The sequence below is a fragment of the Bufo gargarizans genome, chromosome 11 (assembly GCF_014858855.1).
Source record: "Bufo gargarizans isolate SCDJY-AF-19 chromosome 11, ASM1485885v1, whole genome shotgun sequence".
NCBI classification, from domain to species: domain Eukaryota; kingdom Metazoa; phylum Chordata; class Amphibia; order Anura; family Bufonidae; genus Bufo; species Bufo gargarizans.
Genome location: NC_058090.1, coordinates 39300445 through 39326613, shown reverse-complemented (window position 1 = coordinate 39326613; position 26169 = coordinate 39300445). Strand labels below are relative to the sequence as shown.

Sequence of the window (26169 nt, the reverse complement as noted above, 5' to 3'; positions counted from 1 at the left end):
GTAGATTGCAATTAATATTTAAAAGTCATTCTGAAAGTCAATTAGTTTGATAAGTGATAATGTTAATGTCTATGACACTTCCTGAGTTGTCCTGTCACAGTGATAACTGTATAGAAGATGCAGACTCTGCTCCTTTAATACAATTTAGAAGGTTTGGGGGCAAAGTGATTCAGGAGCTATAAGTCTAATAATTATCACACATTTTCTTTAATATTTGATTATCTGAAGTTTGGCCTGTCTTGGCGCTTGACTGCATGTTAGTTTAGGGAATATTGCCAAGATAGAAGTCGGAATATGAGGAAGCATCTTATGAATATGAAAAAGAAGTGGATATTGGCTGTACTTCTAAACTGATTGTACTCTGTGTCTTCGAAATAGAGCAGGGCAGGAATTAAAAATGATAACACAGAATATAAATGTGTAGGATGAAGAATACCAACCCATACAGTACAGTAAGATAAATGAAGATGGATGATGCCAGTAAAGGAGCCTAAAAGCTAACTTAAATAAAGCAATAGAAATGTTTCCGAACTACCATACACTTGTCATGTCATCCCAATGACTCATAGTTGACATCAGCTCTGACTGTAGTTGTTCACTTTTCCATCTTTTCCATGTGGCCCACACATCCATGAAGACTTCTTCTGGCTCTGATACGCCTTTACAGAGTTTGCCACTCTTGCATTTTTGGATACTCACATAACCTCATCAACAGCCACAGACTGCCCCCCATGGCAGCTACAATGTCAGGCATGACATTTCTAGTAGATGTGGTTCTAACTCTGGAACAAAAACCTATCTATAGAATGGCCTCCCCACCTAGATGTGATGGCCAGAGTCGGAATAACGGAACCAGCTAAGTGGGCTGTGCTGTTTCCGTGGCTCTAATTCACTTGTCTGGGAAGTACAGAAACATTGTGTTATAGACCTAGAGCATTAGGTTCTCAATTAATTTAGAAATATTAAAAGATGGCTTTAAATGGTCAACATGGTTGGAGTATACAATGGGTCAAATATGATAGGCCATGTCTTTTTTTACCTTGTCAGCCATGTAACATAGTAACTCACCAGTGTACAGTAGATCAATTTCCAAAATAGTAATGGCTTGGGTACATAGCACCAGAGATCGTGCAATGGAATTGAAAATTGGCAAAAACTATTAATATACATAATGAAAGGGGTTTCCTAGTTAGGAGGAAACTGGACAATCCTTGGAATACACCGGCAATCAAGAACTGATAAGTATCCTGGGCCACTGCTCCGGTTTTCCCGGTGGGGTTCTGTCTTCCCTGCTGCAGTGGTGATGTCAGGTTGACAAGTGAATGTTGCAGCCAATCTTTGGCCTCTTCAGTGCACCCCTGAGACCAGTGATTGGCTGCAGTAGTTATGTGTTCTCGAAGTGACCTCAACCCTGCAGCCTGTTAGGCTGGCGGTTCATGTCCGCCGTTGTCCTGCTGTCCTGGGCAAGCGCAGGGCAGGCATTGCTCCATTCTCCCTATGTGTACTGGGACTAGTGCTCAGTGAACTCCTTTCAGCACTAGGAGAGTTAATCCTTTTCTCCTGGCCCTGTCCAGGTGCTGGTTAAGTTGCTTACCAGCCTCCTATTTAGCTGTGCTCTGGATCCACCTCCTCATCTGAGCTTTAAGGTTTCTACTTCACCCAGTGAAGGTGATCTTGTCTGAATTCCCATGTAACGAACCCAGTCTGTCTTCTGATTGTGCTCCTTGCTGCCTGCCCCGACCTTGGAACTGTGACCTGGATTACGCACAAACTCAGCCTGCCCTGACTATTGGACTGTATTCAGACTATGCTTTTGCCTGTGTCATTGGTGCTTCTCACTGGTCTTTCTGGCTCCTGTGGGTTAGCAGCCAACTACACCAGGAATACTCCAGGAGGTAGCAGCCTGGTTGGTTCCTTGCTGTGAAGTCCAGATCCCCATAGAAGGGTTAAAGGGTGAATGTCAGGGAGCCACCAAGGACAATGCCCATAGGTTTAGCCCAAAGCCAAACTAGTTAGTTGGCACAGTCACCACTGTCCATCACACCTGGTAAATAGAGCCCAACCGAGAGAACCAGAATGGCAGCACAGGATCTGTCAGGCAAGTTCTTACTAGTTCTTTATTGCAGGTAGAGCCCAAGGGTTGTCCAGGTTGTCCCCTTGAATTGACTGCAAATGATTATTGGCATAGTACAATACAGCTTCTAAATAAGTTATTTGACACACTAGGATATGATAGACAGCTAGATCTAATATGTTTGATTTACGTAGGGAGAACTTTCAGAAACTTTCTCAGTGTTCCCTCAGGGTTCTGGGGAGGTTCTGTTTCAATACATTAGAAGCATTTCCATGCGTTTTGCAGTTGGGCTCTGAACCTCCATCTGAAGTTGTTAGTGGAGCACATTGCTTTCTTTTCCACTAAAAGCTTTTGACACTTTACTGTTCTATGGAGAAAGTATCTCACATTGAGTGATATTCACACCTGTGTGGTGATGTCACTCATTCTCGCCTTGGTCCCCAAGACCACTCAGTCTGCCCCTAGCTTAGCTTACAAGATCTTAGAACAAAACAAATATTCTCTGACATTTACTGTTAGCTTATCCTCTCCTTAAAAAGTTAAACCATTTCCATTGGTTTCAAGTTTAATTGGAACAATTAAGTTGTTTGGAATATGAAGATTCTGGTGCAAAGTAACATAACATTACCTAGGAAGTTTCATGCAATTGCTGCTCCTTAACTAAAAGATTAAAGGGGTCCATACACATTAGACTTAAGTCTGCTGAACCCACCTACTTTGGCCGGACCAGCCAACTATCTTTGGCTTAGGAGATGCTTGGGTAACGTTCATTCTGCATATGTCACGGGGAAAAAAATGAATCAGGCATGTTAAACCTTTTTTCTCCAGGTAGATAAGCTGCCACCATTGGTGTCTGGTAGTGGCTTATTCCCCTCTCCTCACAGAAAGCATATGCACGCCCAGCAGAACCAATGTTCCTTGGAAACTGGTTCAATGTTCCTACAAGACAGAAACAACAAGAGATTTTATTTTTAAGACATGGTTAGAGGGGTTCCTCAGAAGGTTGCACAATACAGTCCTATTGTGGAACACAGCAGCAGTGTGGAAATCTATTTCTTTAGATGTTCAGTAGCACAGTGAGAACAGCCTCCATCCACATTGCTGGACTCCTTTCGGACAAGCCTCACATTGTGAAGGACAGATGGTTCTCATTGTGTCTAATACTGTGTGTTTCTGGCCAAAATATTTAAAATGTGGCATTGAGACTGAATATAATACTTTATTTTATTTTGTGTTCTGGATGGTGCTTCAGGTCTCCCTGGAAGCTGCTGAACACAAATATTGGTGAAATAGATGGACCCTTTCACATCACTTTGAGTAACACCTTTTGTACTCTGAAGACGGAGAGCTTCATCGCTCTGGACAGCATCAGCCTCAGAAACTGCTTTGATGGTAAGATAATTAACCTCATTTTCTAGATGCTGTTTTCTTTGTTGACTAAATTGATCTTGGTTCACATTGAGCAGGGACATCACTCGTCATCTCATACATCTTCATGTAAATTGTACATAGTCACATCATGCACAAAAGAAATATAGGGAAAAGGGAAATATAAAGAAGAGCTGGGGAAGCTCAAATGATCTCAGTATTGTTCACCAGCAGTAGAGAATGCAACATACTGTATGGCCGTGGTGATCAACTAAAAGTCAAGGACTAATCTTCTGGCAGGGTTAAGAGCAGTTTTGATGGTTGTAGCATTGGTTGACCAGTTATAACACAGGGGTCAGAATGAAGGTTAGGCCAAGTAGGAGGCTGCCTAGAGCACGCTTGAGTAAAATGAACTGAGCAAAAAGAAAATAGAGTCTCATGATAAAGATATGTGTTATTAGCCGTATAATTAGTATTTCATGCTAATCGTTCCATCCATATTTTGTACATGTGATGGAATAGATAAAGGGGTGCAAAAGGTTTGATCATTAGGGCTGATGCAGATTTTGCTCCAGGGCCCAGGAGCTTTAAGCTGCACCTCTATCATACATTGCTTCTCCTGCCTGTGCCCACTCTACTGAAACCTCTGTCACCGAATATTAGTGCAGGATACCGTGCACCGATTTACTACACCAGAGTTTAGCGGAATGAGGACAGGCAGGGCAGGGACGTGCTGCAAAAGGCTCCTGCCTGTCCTCCCTCCTCTCCGTAAAGCCTGGCATAGCACATGTGTGGAGGGTATCCTGCACCAATGTACTATGCAGATGTTTCTGCAGAGTGGGCACAGGCAGGAGAAGCAATATGTTCTGCATTATGGCTGTGGTATATGGAATCTATAGAAAGGCCTGAACTTCGAGGGCCTGTTCTGCTAGTAAAACAATAAAAAAATAAAAATAAAAAAATATATATATTACAAAAAATATATTTTAGAGCATTTGCAAGATTTAAAAAAAAATATATATACCTTAGGTACAGAATAAAGAAGATATCCCTCTATGGTTGTTCCTCTTTCTATACCTTAGACAATATTGTAGCACAGGGGAATGACATCACTTACTGTTCTCCATTGTAAAACGAGAAGTTGAAGGACATTAAACAAGAACTTCCAGACGAAAAATAAGCTGGGCTCAGATCACAGCAGCAGCAAATGCCTTAATGAGTGAAATAATATTTTATTTATCAGACACAATTATGAATACACAGCCATCTACTGTACAAAATGCAATGATTTGGTTAAGTTTTGTTATATTGGAAGTCAACTGCATCCCATGAGGCAGGGTAGTCCTGAAACCCGGTGAAGGAAAAGAACAAAGTAGTTCTGTCCCTAATAGTAGTCATCTGTTTCTGTTCTGTGTGTGTACACAGCACCACGCAGCTTGAGTTCATGTTTCATAAATTAAATTACACTATTCAGTATATTATTGAAATAAAGATGAAAGACAGTGATTTAAAACAGCGCACGTCTTCACAATGTGTCCTGCTAGCTGTGGTCATTTTATTAGCTGAATACTGTTCCCTGCTGACAGCTGTTAAATAACTGCAAAGGAACTACAGAACAGGATGAACTGTAAAGGCTTTACTTTATGACCTACAGTAGTGTGCACAAAAACAGCAGTCCTCCATCATCATTAACCTGATAAATCACAGTTTGTGGTACAAGTGATATTTCTACGTGGCAAATAAGGTAGTAGAGTAATAGAAAAAAAACAGACCCAACAATTAGGACGTGCATGCTGCTAATTTGGAATAATTAAATCAGTAATTGAAAGGGGCACGTGTTCAAAATAATAGTAGTGAGAAGTTAAATTGGTAAATCATTCATTTGGTGGAATACCACGTTTTAACCTATTTAAGGTAGAAGGATGGCAAATGTTGCGCATGTTGGTTATGGTGCATTTCCTTCTGAAATACTGGGGAAAATGGGTCGTTCCAGATGTTGTTGAAGAACATACTTTGATTAAAAAGTTCATTGGGAAAACATAGTTATATAAGTTCAGCAAATTATAGGCTGCTCAGCTAAAATGAACTCAAATGCCTTGAAGTGGCAACCAAAACCTGAAAGACGTAGAAGGAACTTGGGAACTATTGTTCAAATGGATGAAGAATAGCTGAAATGGCTAAGGCTCAGCCAATGATCACCTCCAGAAAGGTCAAAGATTTGAAGTTACCAGTGAGTACTGCTACAATCAGAAGATAATTACCTAAAGTCAAGTTACCAGCAGGAACACCAGGTCGCTACCTCTTGAGGAGGATAGGTACACGAGGCTAGCTGGTCCAGGCGGACCTGAAGGTACCTGAGAAAGGTACTAGAGGTGCAGGACCGAAGGATGAGGCAGAGGCATAGTCAGACAGGCAAAAGGTCAGGGCAGGCGGCTCAGGTACATGTTAGGCAATCCGGATCGGCAACAGGAGAGTCAAGGCAAGCAGGCAGGGATCTAACAGGTAGCAGAGTCCAGGAATACAGGTACGAGTCAGGAGCACAGGAAGACTAGCAAAAATCGGTAATCTTAGCAGGACACAAGGACCTTGACACTGAGGCATCTGGGAAGAGGGCTGAGGCACTTATATATGCGCAGGAGGGCTAGGACTGGTCAGCGAGGTCACATGACCTAACCCATAAATCCCAGCAAGTGACGCGCGCCGGCCCTTAAGGAAGTGCTGCAGGAAACAAGCAGCAAGCATGCTGTGGCCAGGGCTGAGAGGAAACTGTGGAGCGGATCCCATAACAACAGTACCTGCACAGACATAGCCCAGGACTGCAGCGGTGAATGGGAAGCACTGGCCACAGATCACTGCTGAACACGGCGCCCAGCAGCTGCTGTTACACTGCTTCTCTTGTTGCCAGATATAGACCTTCCTTCCAGATCTTCTATTCTGACCTCAGGTGGACAACAGTTGCTGTGGAGCCGTTGGAACTGGAGCTGTTGGATCTCCGCTTCACTTCTGTTGTTGTCTCCCTTCGGGGATTGCTTGTGGTGTTTGTCCTTTCCCTGTTGTTACCCTAGGTGTCAGTGTTAAGGACTAGTGCTCCCACCGCCCTATTCACTACCGAGGGCTTATTTCAGGGTAAGCCAGGGACAAGGCACGTGATCGGCGTACAGGTTAGTAGCCTGTCTAGGGGCATCAGGGCAGCCAGGTGCCAGTGCTAGGTGAGTTAGGGGTCACCACTACTCCCTCTTCCTAGTGAAAGGGTACTCCCCCTCCCTCCCCTCTGCGCCGCACCTATGTTACCTGCCATATCAGACGTGATAAGGACTACACAGAACTCATACAGGGCAGATAAGGAACACCATACTTTAATATGGAGGAAAATATATGATACGACACAACACTTGACAGATGCAGTAATAGCTTGGCAGGCAAAAAAAATTATGATTGTATGTTACTCATTTTTGGATAAAAATGATTTTTTCAATTTATTAAAAATATTGAGCCATTCTGTTTTTCTAGCTGTGTGACTGGTACTTTCATGAACACTTATTTAACCCACTCGCTTCAAGCACCGAACATGTACAGCGCTGAAGCGATGTGTAAACATGGCGCCTGCTCGCATGTGCGCATGTGTGTTTTATACAGCAGAGATCTGCGCTAATTACCGATCGCGGTAATTAAAGGCTTTAGATGCCGTGATCAAGCGAGATCACGGCATCTATATGCGCAAAAACCCAGAAGCTTCCTACCGATGAACACTGTAAGCCTCACTGACGAGGCTTTAAGTGTTCATGATGAAATTCTTATTTTGGCCACCAGAGGGCAGGCCAGGATAAGAAATGAGCAACTTCTAGTTTAAATGTCATTTTAAAAATCCCTGATAGAGCAAAATAAAAAATAAAAAAACATTATTTATAGTCTCATATATGAGCTTCAAAATCATCACAAAAAATTTAAAAAAGTTAAAAAATATATTAAATAAAATAAAATATATAAAAAATATATAAAAAATAAACACCTAAATAACAATAAATATAAACATCATGGATATCATCGCGACCGAAAACTCCCATACTATTAAAATATTTTTAAAAAATCCAATACGGCGAATGGCGTAACGGAAAAAAGGGCCAAAATGCCCAATTTGCCATTTTTTCATTGCTTCTCTTACCCAAATTTTTTTATAAAATGTGATAAACTCATGCACACTCCAAAATGGTATTAAAAACTACAGATTGTTCTTAAAAAAATGAGCCCCTAAAAAAGCTCAGTAGACAGTATAAAAAAGTTATGGGGGTCAGAATAGGGTGATGTAAAAAATTTTTTTTTTTTATCAAAGCTTCAATTTATTTTTACACTATTTAAACATAAAAAACCTGACCCCGAGAATGAAGGACATGGGTCAGTTTTGACATAAACAAAACGCCCTGGAAACAAAACCTGTAAAACGGTGGAGGAATTGCGTTGTTTTTTTTCAATTCCACCCCATTTGAATTTTTTTTACCGCTTCCCACTACATTTTATGCCATAATTAATGGTGGCATTAGAAAGTACAACCTGTCCTGCAAAAAATAAGCCCCCCTACAGTTATGTGACTGGAAATATAAAAAAGTTATGGAAAATAGGGAAGAAAAATGAAAACACAAAAACGAAAAAACCTCCGGTAGCCTAAGGGTTAAGCCACATTCTTATCAGTAAGATAGAAGCTGAGCTGTAATGAATGTTATAAGGTCAGAGAGCAGAGATAAGGAGTCCATCTGCACCTGGTCTGATGGAAAAGGCATGAAATCCAAAGGGTGCTACTAGAGCATGAGTACAATGCAATAATAAAACATTACCTCCAAAAGGTGTACATAGCCTTTAAGTGTTCTATATAAGACAAAAGATCAAGTCTGACGAGAAGGGTTTGTCCATATCGCAACTTTTACTGTCTCCAGGTGATAAAGAAGATTCGTCTAAATGTCCTTGGGATTCATCGTTTCTTTGTGACAATGGAGAATGCATTGGTCAAGTAAAGGTGTGTGACTTTCAGACAGACTGCCCGGGAGGAGATGACGAGGGGGCAATATGTGGTAAGTTTCCCCCTGTGAGGGTTGTTTTACGTTCATCATTTTTTTTTTTTTTTTTCTTTTTATTTTTTCAGCTTTAGTGATAGAATTCCAAATAGCATATGCATTAGTACATCATTAATTTGCTAAAATTTTTAGAGAAAATTCTTTTTATTACACCATAACATAAGACATGTCAATCATAAATACCCATGCATATGTATATATGCATTTCATGAAATACATTTAGATCCACATGGGTCCAAACTCGCATGTCCAAAAATGAGAGATTATGAAATCTCAACGCAATACACCATTTTTTTCCTAGCTTATAAAACTGTATATTTTTTTGTGTAGGAACTAAGTAGATTATTACTTAAAATATACTACTTTCATTACACAGCCCTCCATGACCACTGAACATGTGAACAACTACTGTACTTTTCGCCTTATAAAGACTCAGGTTTTAGAGGAGGAAAATAAGAAAAAAAATATATATTTTTCATTAGACCTCAGATCAGACCCCAATAATACCTCAGATCAGACCCCCAATCAGACCTCAGTTCAGACCCCCAATGTTTATAAGACCCCAATAGACCGCAGATCAGACCCACAATCAGACCTCAGTTCAGACCCCAATGTGAATGACCCCCAATCAGACCTCAGATAATAGCCCCAATATAAATAAGACCCCCCTATTCAGACCTCAGATGAGACCCCCATATTTTCATATTATAGGGCAAAAATACGGTATATAATACTTGGTATATCAATGACCAATATTACCAACAAAATGTATTGAGTACATCTTTTTTACCATTAATGATTTCACAAAAAAGACGTTCCCGAGGATCTGACTAATATTTCTATTCGGACGAACAGTCCTCATAGCTGAAGATCAATATAGCTCGTTAGTTGCAACACTTGCAAGAGCTGTGCATTGGATGGCGGTTCGTCTTGTAAATGTGGCTACAAATGGCATTACAGATCGAATTACCAAAAATAATAAGTTAAGATCAATGATGATCAAAAATGTTTTATCGCTGATCTTTTTCTTGATTTACACTACCAGTTATAGTGAGGGTCCCTCTGAAAGGTTTAGGCTATGGCCACACGTTCAGTTTTATTGATGCCGTTTCGGAATACAAAAACAGGAGTGAATAAAAAAAAAAGAGGAGAAGTTTGACCTGTCCTTTCTACTTTATCTCCTTTTATGATCCACCCTAGATTTTGGCTTCCAAAACGACATGAAGGAACCTGACCGTGTGACCAAACCTTACCATGGAGCCCGATTGCTTATATTTGCACCTCACAACCTGCAGATTGAGCCATAGGATCTGTAATGCTCTTTATCTCTAATGTTTATTGTGTTTCAGAAAAAATTCTACCCATAGGTGCCCACTGCACCTTTGAAAAAGGAATGTGTGGCTGGACGTCTAACATCACAGTGGGTGATCATTGGAAATACACAAATGCTGGGCAGATAAATCGTGGTGATAATCTACATCTATTGAATGTTGAAGGTAATTAAAACAAAAAGGTCAGGCTTACAATAAAGAAGAGTTATATTTTTAAAGGCATTTACCTATGACAGAAAGAGGCGATGTACACAGTAGAACATATATAAATTGGACATGCAACTATTTAGCATATGATTAGTTATGCAGATTCTTGTCATGTAACTGATGAAACTCAAGTTTGCAAAAAAGTATGAATAGTGGACAGTAGAAGATTGAAAACGGGTGATTTGGAGCTATGAGACGAAAGTCAATAGACTGGGCTCTGATGGGTGCAAATAGGTCTGGAAGTAACAAGGGAAAAGGGGGCTAACGGATTGAGAAATTGAAGGAACGGTCAAGTTCGGTGGAGGAAGCCTCATGATATCGGGTTGTTTTACAGCCAAAGGCGTTGGATACTTGACCAGGATTAATGGTGGTCTCAATGCTGAGCTATATGTGAGCATTCTACAAGACGAGTTATTTCGTAAACTCGTGTACTATGGGTATGAAAAGGACGACAATGTTCCAGCAGGACAACGACCCGAAGCATATGTTGAGATTGGTGAAGAAGTGGGTCAATGACCATGAAGTAGAGGTGCTGAATTGGTCCCCACAGTCCCCTGACCTCAACCCAATCGAATAATTGTGGGTAGAGTTGAATAAAAAGCTGTATTTGTACCCAAGTGAGTCGACCAGTATGCACCAACACTGAGAATGTGTAGAAGAGACCAGGGAACAGATTTCAGTCAAGACATGCTTGAATCTGATCGAGAGCATGCCTACAAGGATTCAGGCAGTGTTGAAAGCCAAAGGTGGATTTACAAAATAATAAAAAAAATTTTTTAGAACTTTATGAGCAAAACAGTAACATGGCAAAAGTTCAAAACATTGTTACCTATTTGCTCGTCAGTGTATATGCGATACCTTCTGTGATGGCTCTGCCTCAAGTTATCTACCAAAAAAGTTGAGGCGGCCATATTGTAAAAGAAAAATAATATTCATAGAGCTATTCACAGAGAACTGGTTGGATGATGATTAGGAACTATTATACAGGGTTTCTTGGTGTGGAGGATTAGCATATAATTAAACGAATGATCTTGGTGTTATTGAGCTCCATGTCAGTGTGCAAGCGCGATTATTTTCAGTTTTTATGCATATGGTGTAAGAGCCAAGTAGCCCTAATGTGTACTCGGCAGCAGCACCATAGGGTTGCCCTTGTGCATAAGTATTATTTTATTTAGAAAAGTCTTTCCAAACCAGACAACCCCTTTAACCACTTCAGCCCCGCTAGGTGAAACCCCCTTCATGACCAGAGCACTTTTTACACTTCGGCACTACACTACTTTCACTGTTTATCGCTCGGTCATGCAACTTACCATACAAATGAATTTTACCTCCTTTTCTTCTCACTAATAGAGCTTTCATTTGGTGGTATTTCATTGCTGCTGGCATTTTTACTTTTTTTGTTATTAATCAAAATGTAACGATTTTTTTGCAAAAAAATGACATTTTTCACTTTCAGCTGTAAAATTTTGCAAAAAAAACGAAATCCATATATAAATTTTTCGCCAAATTTATTGTTCTACATGTCTTTGATAAAAAAAAAATGTTTGGGCAAAAAAAAATGGTTTGGGTAAAAGTTATAGCATTTACAAACTATGGTACAAAAATGTGAATTTCCGCTTTTTGAAACAGCTCTGACTTTCTGAGCACCTGTCATGATTCCTGAGGTTCTACAATGGCCACACAGTAGAAAAACCCCACAAATGACCCCATTTCGGAAAGTAGACACCCTAAGGTATTCGCTGATGGGCATAGTGAGTTCATATAACTTTTTATTTTTTGTCACAAGTTAGCGGAAAATGATGATGATTTTATTTTTTTTATTTTTTCTTACAAAGTCTCATATTCCACTAACTTGCGACAAAAAATAAAAAATTCTAGGAACTCACCATGCCCCTCACAGAATACCTTGGGGTGTCTTCTTTCCAAAATGGGGTCACTTGTGGGGTAGTTATACTGCCCTGGCAATTTAGGGGCCCAAATGTGTGAGAAGAACTTTGCAATCAAAATGTGTAAAAAATGACCGGTGAAATCCAAAAGGTGCACTTTGGAATATGTGCCCCTTTGCCCACCTTGGCAGCAAAAAAGTGTGACACATCTGGTATCGCCGTACTCAGGAGAAGTTGGGGAATGTGTTTTGGTGTGTCATTTTACATATACCCATGCTGGGTGAGAAAAATATCTTGGTCAAATGCCAACTTTGTATAAAAAAATGGGAAAAGTTGTCTTTTGCCAAGATATTTCTCTCATCCAGCATGGGTATATGTAAAATTTTTTTATTTTTTGTCACAAGTTAGCGGAAAATGATGATTTTTTTTTTTTCTCTTTTTTCCTTACAAAGTCTCATATTCCACTAACTTGCGACAAAAAATAAAAAATTCTAGGAACTCGCCATACCCCTCACGGAATACCTTGGGGTGTCTTCTTTCCAAAATGGGGTCACTTGTGGGGTAGTTATACTGCCCTGGCAATTTAGGGGCCAAAATGTGTGAGAAGAACTTTGCAATCAAAATGTGTAAAAAATGACCGGTGAAATCCGAAAGGTGCACTTTGGAATATGTGCCCCTTTGCCCACCTTGGCATCAAAAAAGTGTCACACATCTGGTATCGCCGTACTCAGGAGAAGTTGGGGAATGTGTTTTGGGGTGTCATTTTACATATACCCATGCTGGGTGAGAGAAATATCTTGGCAAAAGACAACTTTTCCAATTTTTTTATACAAAGTTGGCATTTGACCAAGATATTTTTCTCACCCAGCATGGGTATATGTAAAATGACACCCCAAAACACATTCCCCAACTTCTCCTGAGTACGGCGATACCAGATGTGTCGCACTTTTTTGCTGCGAAGGTGGGCAAAGGGGCACATATTCCAAAGTGCACCTTTCGGATTTTGCAGGCCATTTTTTACACATTTTGATTGCAAGGTACTTCTCACACATTTGGGCCCCTAAATTGCCAGGGCAGTATAACTACCCCACAAGTGACCCCATTTTGGAAAGAAGACACCCCAAGGTATTCCGTGAGGGGCACTGCGAGTTCCTAGAATTTTTTTTTTTTTGTCACAAGTTAGCGGAAAATGATGATTTTTATTTTTTTCTCTTTTTTCCTTACAAAGTCTCATATTCCACTAACTTGCGACAATGTGTCATTTTACATATACCCATGCTGGGTGAGAGAAATATCCTGGCAAAAGACAACTTTTCCAATTTTTTTATACAAAGTTGGCATTTGACCAAGATGTTTATCTCACCCAGCATGGGTATATGTAAAATGACACCCCAAAACACATTGCCCAACTTCTCCTGAGTACGGCGATACCAGATGTGTGACACTTTTTTGCAGCCTAGATGCGCAAAGGGGCCCAAATTCCTTTTAGGAGGGCATTTTTAGACATTTGGATCCCAGACTTCTTCTCATGCTTTAGGGCCCCTAAAAAGCCAGGGCAGTATAAATACCCCACATGTGACCCCACTTTGCAAAGAAGACACCCCAAGGTATCCAATGAGGGGCCTGGCAAGTTCATAGAATTTTTTTTTTTTGCATAAGTTAGCGGAAATAGATTTTTTATATTTTTTTTCTCACAAAGTCTCACTTTCCGCTAACTTAGGACAAAAATTAAAATCTTTCATGGACTCAATATGCCCCTCAGCAAATACCTTGGGGTGTCTTCTTTCCAAAATGGGGTCAGTTGTGGGGTGTTTGTACTGCCCTGGCATTTGAGGGTCTCCGCAATCATTACATGTATGGCCAGCATTAGGAGTTTCTGCTATTCTCCTTATATTGAGCATACAGGTAATGAGATTTTTTTTTCCGTTCAGCCTCTGGGCTGAAAGAAAAAAATGAACGGCACAGATTTCTTCATTCGCATCGATCAATGTGGATGAAAAAATCTCTGCCAAAAAAAAAAATGGAGGGGAAAGGCGTCTGCCAGGACATAGGAGCTCCGCCCTACATCCATACCCACTTAGCTCGTATGCCCTGGCAAACCAGATTTCTCCATTCACATCAATCGATGTGGATGAATAAATCATTGCCGGGATTATTTTTTTATTTTTTTATATATATATATACAAAGTGTTTGCCAAAGCATAGGAACGCCGCCTCCTCCTCAGCTCGTATGCCTTGGCAAACGTATCTGTCACTGCAGAGGAGAAAATCCCGTCTTGCTGCGCCGCATACACCGACTTGCGTGTAATCTGACAGCAGCGCAATGCTTCTGTCAGAATGCACATCGGTGCTGCAGCTAGTCAATCGGTTGGTCCACCTGGAAGGTAAAAAAAGAAAAAACCAGGCCGCAACGCAATAATTTTATTAACTTTGCAACAGAACATATAAACTTTAACTTTTTTAACTGAACATTAACGTGTTTGCTTACTGGTGTGTTTTTTTTTTTTTTGGTTTTTTTTTTTACCTTTATAGAACAAACCTCTCCTTCCCCATGGGTCAATGTGCAAAGCGCAAATCGCCCAAAGATGTGGCGAAGTGCGTTATGCACTTTGTCCCATGTGAAAGGAGACGTTTGCAGCAGCAGTGTCACGAGGGTGTCAAGAGCCACGTCTGACTCCGTTATACCCGGGGTCAGGAAGTCGCAGCGGGTGGCTGCGCGCTCTATGTCTAAAGATCACGGTGTTTCTTAGTGTTTGTTTTCTGTGTTTGCCTTGCTATCCTTTTTGTCTCACTCAGGGATCCGTAGCTTCTCCTCCTCAGCTGTTTCTTGTCTGCCACTCCCAACCTCCTTATATTCTCCTCTCACACTTCTCTTGTTGCCAGTTATAGAGCTTCCTGCCTAGACATCTATGCTGACCCACTGGAGCTGAGAATCTGGTTGTTGTTCCAGAGTGCTACCCTCCGGATCCCTGTTGGGCTTTTGTTGTCTCCTGTTGTTGCCCACCTGGGATTATATGTTTAGTTTGTATTGTCTGTCCTCCCCTTGGTGTTTTCCTCTAGAGCTAGTGGTGCGGACTAGTGTTCCCACCGCCCTGTTCACTATCTAGGGCTCATCCTAGGGAAAGCCAGGGTTTTAGGCACGTGATCGGCGTACGGGTGAGGAACCTAGTGAATGGGCCCTAATAGCCCTGTGTGCCTGTCCTGGTGAGATGATCCCTATGCTAATAGTGTACCTGTGAGTGGTACTTCCGGAAACACTCTCCAAAGCATAGGGCAGGGTGGTCCGGACAGTCAGGACAGAAATAGCGGGTGTCACGCCTTATTCCACTCCTGCTACAGACACGACATCTTTTTCGGGGTGACTGTTGGGTTGAGGTACCAGGAACGACATTGGGGAAATGTCGCTCGTGTAGACGGCTAACTACACTGGTGGTTGGGGCCACGGAACCTCCTGGATACAGGAGGTTCTCGATGATCTCTTCCTGAAATTTGAGGAAGGATCCAGTTCTCCCAGCCTTACTGTAGAGAACAAAACTATTGTACAGAGCCAATTGAATTAAATATACAGACACCTTCTTATACCAGCGTCTGGTGCGTCGGGAAACTAAATACGGAGACAACATCTGGTCATTGAAGTCCACCCCTCCCATGTGGAGGTTATAGTCGTGGACTGAGAGGGGCTTTTCAATGACACGGGTTGCTCGCTCAATTTGTATTGTCGTGTCTGCGTGAATGGAGGAGAGCATGTAAACGTCACGCTTGTCTCTCCATTTCACCGCGAGCAGTTCTTCGTTACACAGTGCGGCCCTCTGCCCCCTTGCAAGACGGGTGGTAACGAGCCGTTGGGGGAAGCCCGCGCGACTAGTTCGCGCGGTACCACAGGCGCCAATCCGTTCTAGAAACAAATGCCTAAAGAGGGCCACACTTGTGTAAAAATTGTCCACATAAAGATGGTACCCCTTGCCGAATAAGGGTGACACCAAGTCCCAAACTGTCTTCCCACTGCTCCCCAGGTAGTCAGGGCAACCGACCGGCTCCAGGGTCTGATCTTTTCCCTCATAGACACGAAATTTGTGGGTATAGCCTGTGGCCCTTTCACAGAGCTTATACAATTTGACCCCATACCGGGCGCGCTTGCTTGGGATGTATTGTTTGAAGCCAAGGCGCCCGGTAAAATGTATCAGGGACTCGTCTATGCAGATGTTTTGCTCTGGGGTATAAATATCTGCAAATTTCTGGTTGAAATGGTCTATGAGGGGCCGAATTTTGTGGAGCCGGTCAAAAGCAGGGTGGCCCCTGGGACGGGAGGCGGTGTTGTCACTAAAGTGCAGGAACCGCAGGATGGCCTCAAAACGTGCCCTGGACATAGCAGCAGAGAACATGGGCATGTGATGAATCGGGTTCGTGGACCAATATGACCTGCAATTCATGCTTTTTTGTCAGGCCCATGTTGAGGAGGAGGCCCAGAAAAGTTTTAAGTTCGGAAACTTGGACTGGTTTCCACCGGAAAGGCTGGGCATAAAAGCTTCCCGGGTTAGCGGTGATAAATTGTGTGGCATACCTGTTTGTTTCGGTCCACAACTATGTCTAAAAGCTCCGCAGTCAAGAACAGCTCAAAAAATCCCAGGGCCGAACCGATCTGAGCTGTCTCAACCCGAACTCCAGACTGGGCGGTGAAAGGGAAAACTACAGGTGCGGCGGAAGTTGGGGACTGCCAATCAGGGTTTGCCAGCACCTCTGGGATTCTAGGGGCTCTACGGGCACGTCTTTGCGGTGGCTGCGACGGGGTCACTACTGCACGTGCCACCGTACCAGCTTCAACTGCCCTTCTGGTGCTCGCTACTTCACCAGGTTGTACGGCAGTGCTGGTACTAGGTCCAGGGAGGGCTGGGCTGCTGGTGTATGCCTCACCACGTAATCCGACAGCGCCAGCCCCACTCTGCTGCTCTTGAAGCGAATCCTGCGCAACCTGCGGTCTAGCGACACGGGGCCGGGTACGCCTGCTGCTATCAGGGACCTCAGCCTCCTCGTCCGAACTTTGGGTCAGAGAGCCACTGCTTTCTACAGGTTCGTATTCTGACCCGCTGGATTCATCAGATGAGGGTTCCCACTCCTCATCCGACTGGGTCAGAAGCCTGTAGGCCTCTTCAGAGGAATACCCCCTGTTAGACATGTGGGCAACTAAATTTAGGGGTATTCCCTGAGACTACCCAAGAAAAAAAAGCAAGCCTGTCTTACAAAGGGGAGGCTAGCGAAGTACCGGAGGCCGCTGCGGTTGATAAAAAATATCAAAACTGATTTTTTTTTTATCGCCGCAGTGCGTGTAAAGAGAATGTGCAGTGATCAAAAAAAAAATTTTTTTGGTCACTGCGGTGGGGCGGGTGTGGGCGAACGCACGTGTGGGCGACCGATCAGGCCTGATCGGGCAAACACTGCGTTTTGGGTGGAGGGCGAACTAAAGTGACACTAGTACTATTATAGATCTGACCGTGATCAGTTTTGATCACTTCCAGATACTATAAAAGTACAAATGCTGATTAGCGATACGCTAATCAGCGAATAACGGACTGCGGTGCGGTGGGCTGGGCGCTAACTGATCGCTAACTACCTAACCAAGGGACCTAAACTATACCTAAAACCTAACGGTCAATAACAGTGAAAAAAAAAAGTGACAGTTTACACTGATCACTTTTTTCCTTTCACTTGTGATTGACAGGGGTGATCAAAGGGGTGATCAAAGGGTTAATTGGGGTTCAGGGGGGTGATCAGGGGCTAAAGTGTAGTGTTTGGTGTACTCACTGTGAAGCCTGCTCCTCTGCTGGATCCAACCGACGAAAAGAACCAGCAGAGGAGCAGGCAGCCATATATCAGATCATATTTACTAATATGATCTGATATCTGGCACTTTGATTGGCTTTTTTAAAAATCAGCAACCTGCCAATCATTGGCTGGCAGGTTGCTGACGAAATACTTCTCGATGAAATGCCGGCGCGAACTGCGCACGCGCGGGCGCATACTCGCGTCATCTTGCGTCCCGCGAGATGACGCGTATATGCGTGACTGTGCGCAGAGCTGCCACCTCCGGACCGCACATCTGCGTTAGGCGGTCCGGAGGTGGTTAAAAGGTACACTTGCATCAGAAAGTTTTTTTTGTTTTTTTTACTGAACATTCATAGAAAATTATTTTTGTAGACTTTTTGGCTGTTTTTTATTTCAGTGGTATTATACCATTGAAAATACAAGATACTGTCCTTCTGTAGCAGTCAGCACAGAGAGATCAAACTCCTATATACATAGGGAACACGTAAGGGGAATATATCATATGCTAGGAAAATAGTAGGTGTAGAATCAGGATAACAGCATGACATCTCTCTTTATATGCCTAGATAAAGATGCCTACAAACAAAACATTGTCCTTATCAGTGTAATGTGTGATGCTCTAATTGAGTCCCTTATCCTTCTTCCCTCTTTGGCCGCAGTGATGGTCTGATTGAGAAAGTTTGTCGTGCTAAAAGCCCAAACAAAGGAAGAAGCTAAAAAGCCAGGACAGGAAGTAGAATAAATGGAGGGATTTCAGCAAATACTGTATATCCATAAAACTATCCACCTGTTCTTTGTAAAAAAAAAAAAAAAAAAGTTTGATAGTAATTTCCCTTTAAGTGAAAAGCTAGTGGTTTTATAGACTTTTACTATGCTTCAGAAGTTCAGAGATTATATCTATAACACGACATTTATTTTCATTTTTAAAACAAAATTTTCACTAACCTTTTATCTTTTTTAAAGGAAACTTTCTCTACCTACTAATAGAGAGTGAGCATAACCATAGCTCCGCAACTGTGTACAGTGACAGCCTACCCCCTGTGGTTCCTGAAAAGACCTGTCAGGTACGTGTGTCATTATACAAAAAAATTTAAAGGGGTTGTCTAACTTCAGCAAATGGAATTTATCATGTAGAGAAAGCTAATACAAGGCGCTTACTAATGTATTGTGATTGTCCATATTGCTTCCTTTGCTGACTGGATTCATTTTTCCATCACATTATACACTGCTTGTTTCCATGGTTACGACCACCCTGCAATCCATCAGTAGTGGTCGTGCTTGTACACTATAGGAAAAGGCATCAGCCTCTCTGATGGCCAATACCGTGGGAATGCACATAGGACAGTGCTTTTTCCTACATTGTGCAAGCACGACCACCACTGCTGGATTACAGGGTGGTTGTAACTCCTGGAAACGATCAGTGTATAATGTGATGGAAAAATGAATCAAGTCAGCAAAGGAGGCAATATGGACAATCACAATACATTAGTAAGTGCCTTGTATTCACTTTCTCTACATGATAAATGCCATTTGCTGAAGTTAGACAACCCCTTTAAGGATAAAGAAAGGAATAGATCTTTGATGCAAAAATGTTTGAATTGCCTAAGTGACTATGAATGGAGGAGGTCTGCTGGAGAGGTCTACATGATCTCCTAACCTCACCCTGCTCCCTGTTTAATACAATGCCCTGTAGGATCCATGTATAACATAGGCTGCAAGGTTACGATATAGCATCCCCATGCCCACTCCATCATTGCTGACGATTTTGTCAGCAACCACCTAAATTGTTGATGGGCAGTCACAGCTATCAAGGATCTCAAGTAAGGCTTTATTCACACGTCAGTGTTTGGTCAGTGATTTCTATAAGGGATTTTAAACCAAAACCAGGAGTGGAGGATACACAGAGATAAGGTATAAGTGAAAGATTTGCTCCTGTTCTGTATTTAGAACCGGACCTGGTTTTGGCTCCAGATCACCGATGGAAATCACTGACCGAACACTGTGTGAATAAAGTCTAAGTAAAAGTCTTTAATTGCTTGTTACTTTTTCTTTCATTTTAGTTCACTTTCAGGTTCCTTGTGCATAGACACTTCAATGGGTCCCTAGCAGTGTACGCCCAAGAAGAAAACACTATGAAAAGCTCTAAGTTATGGCAAGTAGACGGAGCACACACAGTTTGGTCTACAGCAACGATGATAATTCCCCAGTATACTGACAGGTCTGGATATAATTCCTACACATATCCATGATTTATCAATGTTCTTGAGATGGTTACCAGGCTCCATGTGGCTGTTAAGATCTTGTACATTCACATCTTTATCCCTTACGTTCATAGGGGGTCATTTATGATCAGAAATACGCTTATATTAGACGTATTTCTGGCACAGATTGCGGCGCAAAGTTTATTTGCGCCGCAATCTGTGCCTTTTTTCCACTCACGCCAGGTCTGAAAAAGTGGACGTAGCATGGTCAGGAAAGGGAACGAGCCAGCAGGCCCGTCTCATTCATCATTTTCTACACCAGTTTCTGGCATAGAAAATGGTCTGAATGCAAGACAGCTAGGAAGTTGGCTTACATTTAGACCGTCACTGGCTATGCAGAATTTGTGTAGAGGCCGGCTCCTCTACATAACTTGGTGGATCCACTACCAGCGCAGAGGCTTATTAAGACTTATTAAGATCTTTTTTTGCCATTTGATGAATTTATCATGCTAATAACATCACAACTGTCAAGCAACAAAGGTGTTTGGACTTGGTTTATGGCACCCATTTGGCATTGAGTTGATTTGGGCCCATTAGATGCCTGTTCAGTCTTCTCCATAAATTGTTTACCCTGAATCCAGACTCTGTAAATCAGGGGTGCACAGCCTGGTGCCCGAAGGCCTGTAGTACCATTCCTTGCAGTCCTCAACCATCTGGTCACAGACATACTTGTATGTGTCTGGTGGCTGCTCGCACGTATTTTCCATTTAGAGAGAAGAGTAGTGATGTGTAGCACAGGAGCAGAGATGGGTTAGCGCTAATTGTGCATTGTGTGGTCATCTCTGGGACCTCCATTAGCAGATTGGGGGGTCTTCTGCCTCCTTTATGGCACTTCAGGAAGGAACAGATAGGGTGGACAGGCTATCTTTATTGTAGTTTACAGGAGCAATGAAAGGAATTGTGTCACCTGGGACATTAATAGCATATCTCTAGGATATGCCATCAAAGTCAGATAAGAGCTGGTTCCACCTCTGAGACCTGCACCTATCTCCATAATGGGCCCTCGAAAGTGAAGGAGAGCAAACCGCGCTGTGGGAATTTAGAAAACTGTTGAGTGAGCATGCTCGGCTATTTTCGACAGACCCATAGAAATGAATGTAGAGGGCACCATGCAAGCGTGGTTGTTGGGAACATCAGAGACTGCCGAGACAGCACTAGGACCTGCACCTATATGACATTAGTGGCCTATCCTAGTGATATGCCACTAATGTCTTGATGAGACAACCCTTTTAGCAACTTACATAAGCTACATTGGAGGGAGCCGCATGGTCTGTTCCTTTCTGGAGCGCAAACATGGGAGAAGGGGGACTCCATTCTCTTGATAGGTAGGAGTCCTGGAAGTAGAACCAACACCTGTGAGATGTATGACACATTGATTATTTCCTTTACATTTCATTGTGGCCCTTGTCCTTTGTTTAGTCTGACAATGTGGTCCATGGACAATATGCTGTGCCCCTCTACTCTAAGTCCTGTGTCTTATCATTGGTTATCAGTCACTCATCTTATATGGGTTATGCCACTAAAATGATTTATCACCTATCCACAGGATCCATTATCTATCACTCATTCTGTAGATCTAGATTTAAAGGAGATGTGGCACTAAAATGTTCACCAAGTCACAGAGATGCTATTTCTTGTCTAGTAGTCCAGTCCAGTGCAGTAGTACTGTTTGGACTGTAATTTGGAGAGTAGATTGATTAGATGCATCACTACTGATTAAATGGATGTTTGTGACCAAGCAAATCGGCCACAAAGCCCTTCTTGCAGCTGTAGTCTCCCACCCCTACTCCAACCTCTCGAACCATGGATGTCTGGTCCTCATTGCTGGCGATTTCTAAGCAACCTGAATGCCTACCTCCGGCTTGACTCCGAGGCTCCATCATGACCCTCCTCCTTAGCAGAGTTGGGCTTCTACAGCTCCTGGCACCCGATGATGACATTACGGGTGGCATAACTGCTGTTTTGGCCTTCCAATGCCACCTGAGTATAGGTGTCCTTTAGCCTCTGCTATTCTGCTTTGTTTTGCCTTCTATTGTTGCCAGCCCAGATTTGCTTCTGATAATAACTGTTTAGACTGCTTTGTGGTACTTGTTGATCTGAGATTCTGACTTGGCTTATTCTGGACTTTATTACTTACTACACCCCTGGCTTTCCTGCCGTCTATCAGTTTGCAATCCCCCCCGACTCTTTACTACACGTCTGCCTCTGCTACATTGCCATTGTCAATCCAAGACTACTCCTGTTGAGCATAACCTAGGAATTCACTGCAGGAAAGTCCATCCCTTTTTGTGGAGGACCCAGTGTGAAGAACACACACCTTACCTTAGACCCTATGGCCCGCTTTAGACTCTGCAAATGGGATTGCAGCTTAGAGCATCCACCACTGCACAGGCATCGCAACAGCATAACAGGGGGCTCATTTCAATGCAGTAGACTTGTAATTTAGATTGTTTTTTAAAACATTTTAGTTATATTTATAGATAACCCTTAAACATTTAATCGTTGTTTTATGACTTAAGTCATAGAATTGCAAATCTTAAAGAGCTTGTCCCATGGAAAATATTTTACAGTTGCCAAACCAGCACCTGGATCTGAACACTTTTGTAATTGCATGTAATTAAAAATGTAGTAAAACCAGTGACTTATTGACTGAAATCTATCTGTATAGCGCCCCCTGCTGTTTTCTCTTTTCCAAATTTTTCTGTCCTGCTCACTGAGATGAAAGCACATGCTCAGTTCCATCCTTCAACTGCCACCAGCTGCAGCAGAAAGGGTATACTCCCTTAGAAAGGACACCCCCCCCTAAACTGTCAGTTTGAAATAAATCTGGAGAAATAAATAGGAAGATCTCTAGATCCATGTGAGGTACAGGGCTGGTTCTAGTTTTGTTAGAAAGAGATGGTCATGTACTAGATGATTTATGATTTTCATTTTTTCACATTATTCATGGGATAACCCCTTTAAAACCTTTCTATTCCGCTGGCCCCATCAACATCCTTACGTTAAAATGTATACAATTTTACATTTGTTGATTTCCCTGTATAACTTTTAGTCTTTCTTGAACACCCTTCTTTCTACTCCATCAGGTTTCACATACAATTATTGGCCACGTGGGGTTGGAATTCATTCTCGCACATCCTCGTAGACAATGTCACTTTTTCTGCTGACTGCTTTCATTCCGGTAAGTCAAGCTGAGCTGTGACGTGTAATGCTCATCTGGACACTACACTATGTTGCTCATACTGCAATTGCTTGGAAATTGTGTTTTTTTTTGTGAGATTTCGTACTCTGGTTTATCTTGGCAAGCTCCTCATGTTTAATATCTGCTCTTGGTACCTTTTTTTTCATATATTTGATATGTAGCGCTCCATAATGTAGGCATGTATAAGCTTGTCTCTATGTATTCTTGTATTGTGCCAGGAAGAATAGAAAGTAGCGCTGGAGAGCAGGATGGATCATATGAGATAGACCCTTGGGAAGAAGAGATCCTAAGCCCTCTGTCCAAACCGATGCACACAGGTTGGTATTCAGGGTTGCAGATAATTTCTTGCAAATGTAAATTTTATAGATAACAGAAGACAATTATAGGACTGGGACATGTTCGTTATCCTGGATTGTATTATTTACATCACTTAACCTGATGATTATATATAATTACTTCACCATAACCCTTAAAGGGCATCTGTCAGCATATCTGCCCCTAAGACACTGGCTGACCTGTTACATGCACACTTGGCAGCTGAAGGCATCTGTGTTGGTCCTATGTTCATATGTGCCCGCATTGCTGAGAAAAATGTTTTATTATATGCAAATGAGCCTCTAGGATCAATGGGGGTGTTACCAGTTACACTTAGAGGCTCTGCTCTCTCTGCAGCTGCCGCTATCTCTGCACTTTGACAGGGCCAGGCAGTGTAAACATCATCATGTCTGGTCCTGTCAACGAAAGTGGAGAGAACACAGCAGTTGCAGACAGAGCAGAGCCTCCAGGTGTAAAGGCAATGCTCTCATTGTTCCCATAGGCTCATTTGCATATTTTAAAACTTCATTTTTCTCAACAATGTGGACACATATGAACATGGGACCAACACAGACGCCTTCAGCTGCCAAGTGCACATGTAACAGGTCAGCCAGTGTCATAGGTACAAATCTTCTGACAGATGCCCTTTAATCCCACCTGCAAAAGATCTTCATTTAAAAAAATAAGCAAATTGAGGTCCAAGAATAAAATGGACTAAACACCTTTCCACCCACGTGAATAATGCCGATCGCGGTAATTAAAGGCTTTAGATGCAGTGATCAAGTGCTTCCTACCGACCCCATTTTAAAAATCCCTGATAGTACGAAATAAAAAATTTAAAAAAAATTTAAAGGGGTTGTCCGGGTTCAGAGCTGAACCCGGACATACCCTTATTTTCACCCAGGCAGCCCCCCTGAGGCTAGCATCGGAGCATCTCATGCTCCGATGCGCTCCCTTGCCCTGCGCTAAATCGCGCAGGGCACAGGCTCTTTTGTTTTCAGTAACACACTGCCGGGGCGGTAACTTCCGCCCGGCAGTGTGTTGGGTGACGTCACCGGCTCTGAGGGGCGGGCTTTAGCTCTGCCCTAGCCGTTTTACTGGCTAGGGCAGAGCTAAATCCCGCCCATCAGTGCCGGTGATGTCGCGATTTAGCTCAGGGCAAAGGAGAGCATCGGAGCATGAACTGCTCCGATGCTTATGTCAGGGGGGCTGCCGGGGTAAAAATGGAGGGATATCGGGGTTCAGCTCTGAACCCGGACAACCCCTTTAAATATATAAAAAATTTAAAATATAAAAGTTTAAATCACCCCCCTTTCTGTATAATTAAAAAATAAATACTTAAATAACAAAAAATATAAACATCATGGGTATCACCGTGACAAAATATGCCCATACAATTAAAATATTTTTAAAAAAAGGCGTAACAGAAAAAAGGGGTCAAAGTGGCCGATTCGCCATTTTTTTATTGCTTCTGTTACCCACATTTTTTTAATAAAATGTGATCAAAAAGTCACACACACTCCAAAATGTTATCAATTCAAACTACGGATTGTCCCACAAAAAATGAGCCCATAAACAGCTCAGTAGACATAAGCATAAAAAAGTTAACGGTGTCAGAAGTAAAATTTAAAAGTTAAAGTTTTTACACTATTTAGACATAAAAAAACTATACATATGGGGTATTATTGTAATTGTACTGACCCAGAGAATGAAGGGCATGGGTCAGTTTTGCCACAAACAAAACGCAGAGGGAGCAAAACTCGTAAAACGGTAGAGCGTTTATTTTTTTCCAATTCCACCCCATTTGGAATTTTTTTTACCGCTTCCCACTACATTTTATGCCATAATGAATGGTGGCATTAAAAAGGAAAAAATTGTCCCACAAAAAATAAGCCCTCATAGAGCTATGTGAACGGAAATATAAAAAAGTTATGGCTCAAGGCAGATAGGGAAGAAAAATGAAAACGGAAAAACGGGGGAAAAAAAACTCCAGTAGTGAAAGGGTTAATAGTGTATTAAACTTCTTCCAGTCTGGAGCCTATTTTCTTTTCCCCGGTCGTGGACACCTCTGTCGGAGGCTCGTCAGACAGTAATAATTGATCATTAATCACTGCGACCTCAGTGCCTTTTAGAATCCAGTAAAGTTAGAGTAGCAAATATAGGACAAGCCATTAAAATACCCTTAGTGGCTCTGTCTTACAACTGAAACAGCTTTCTCCACGCGAATGCGGAGAAACTCTAGAGTGACTGACAGTTCATTAGTACTTTCTGAGAAGTAAGCCGAGTTTCTGCTGCGGTACGAAGGCTGGAAATTCTTAATGGTTGTCGAGCCAATTCATTTTTCTTAAAGAAACAAGATTTGAAATGGTGTACCATTATATAATAAGTCCTACTCCCCTTACCGATTCCCTGCTACTCCGGTTCTGACGTTTTCTGGTCCCCCGCCAGTCTCTGCTTCTTGGTCTCTCTCAGCACACAGGAAATGACCGCATAGCAAATCGGGACAACGGTGCACCCAGTGATTGCCTGAGAAGTCACTTACTGTATGTCGAGAGGGATCAAAAAGTTCAGACCAGTGGAAAGAATTGGAATAAGCGCAACAGGCAATCGGTAAGATATAAATATTTTACACATTCTGG

The 26169-nt window shown here is 42.3% G+C and overlaps 1 protein-coding gene across 1 annotated transcript in view; it reads left to right on the top strand.

Annotated features, from left to right (window-relative positions):
- The window catches only part of LTK (leukocyte receptor tyrosine kinase), a 163553-nt gene that overhangs the window by 90290 nt on the left and 47094 nt on the right, over window positions 1-26169 (top strand). The window contains exons 5-11 of the mRNA XM_044272073.1: window positions 3327-3466; window positions 8371-8505; window positions 9858-10004; window positions 18716-18816; window positions 19813-19970; window positions 23100-23194; window positions 23434-23532. Coding sequence (XP_044128008.1) covers window positions 3327-3466; window positions 8371-8505; window positions 9858-10004; window positions 18716-18816; window positions 19813-19970; window positions 23100-23194; window positions 23434-23532 — 875 coding nt within the window. The remainder of the gene's footprint in view (window positions 1-3326; window positions 3467-8370; window positions 8506-9857; window positions 10005-18715; window positions 18817-19812; window positions 19971-23099; window positions 23195-23433; window positions 23533-26169) is intronic.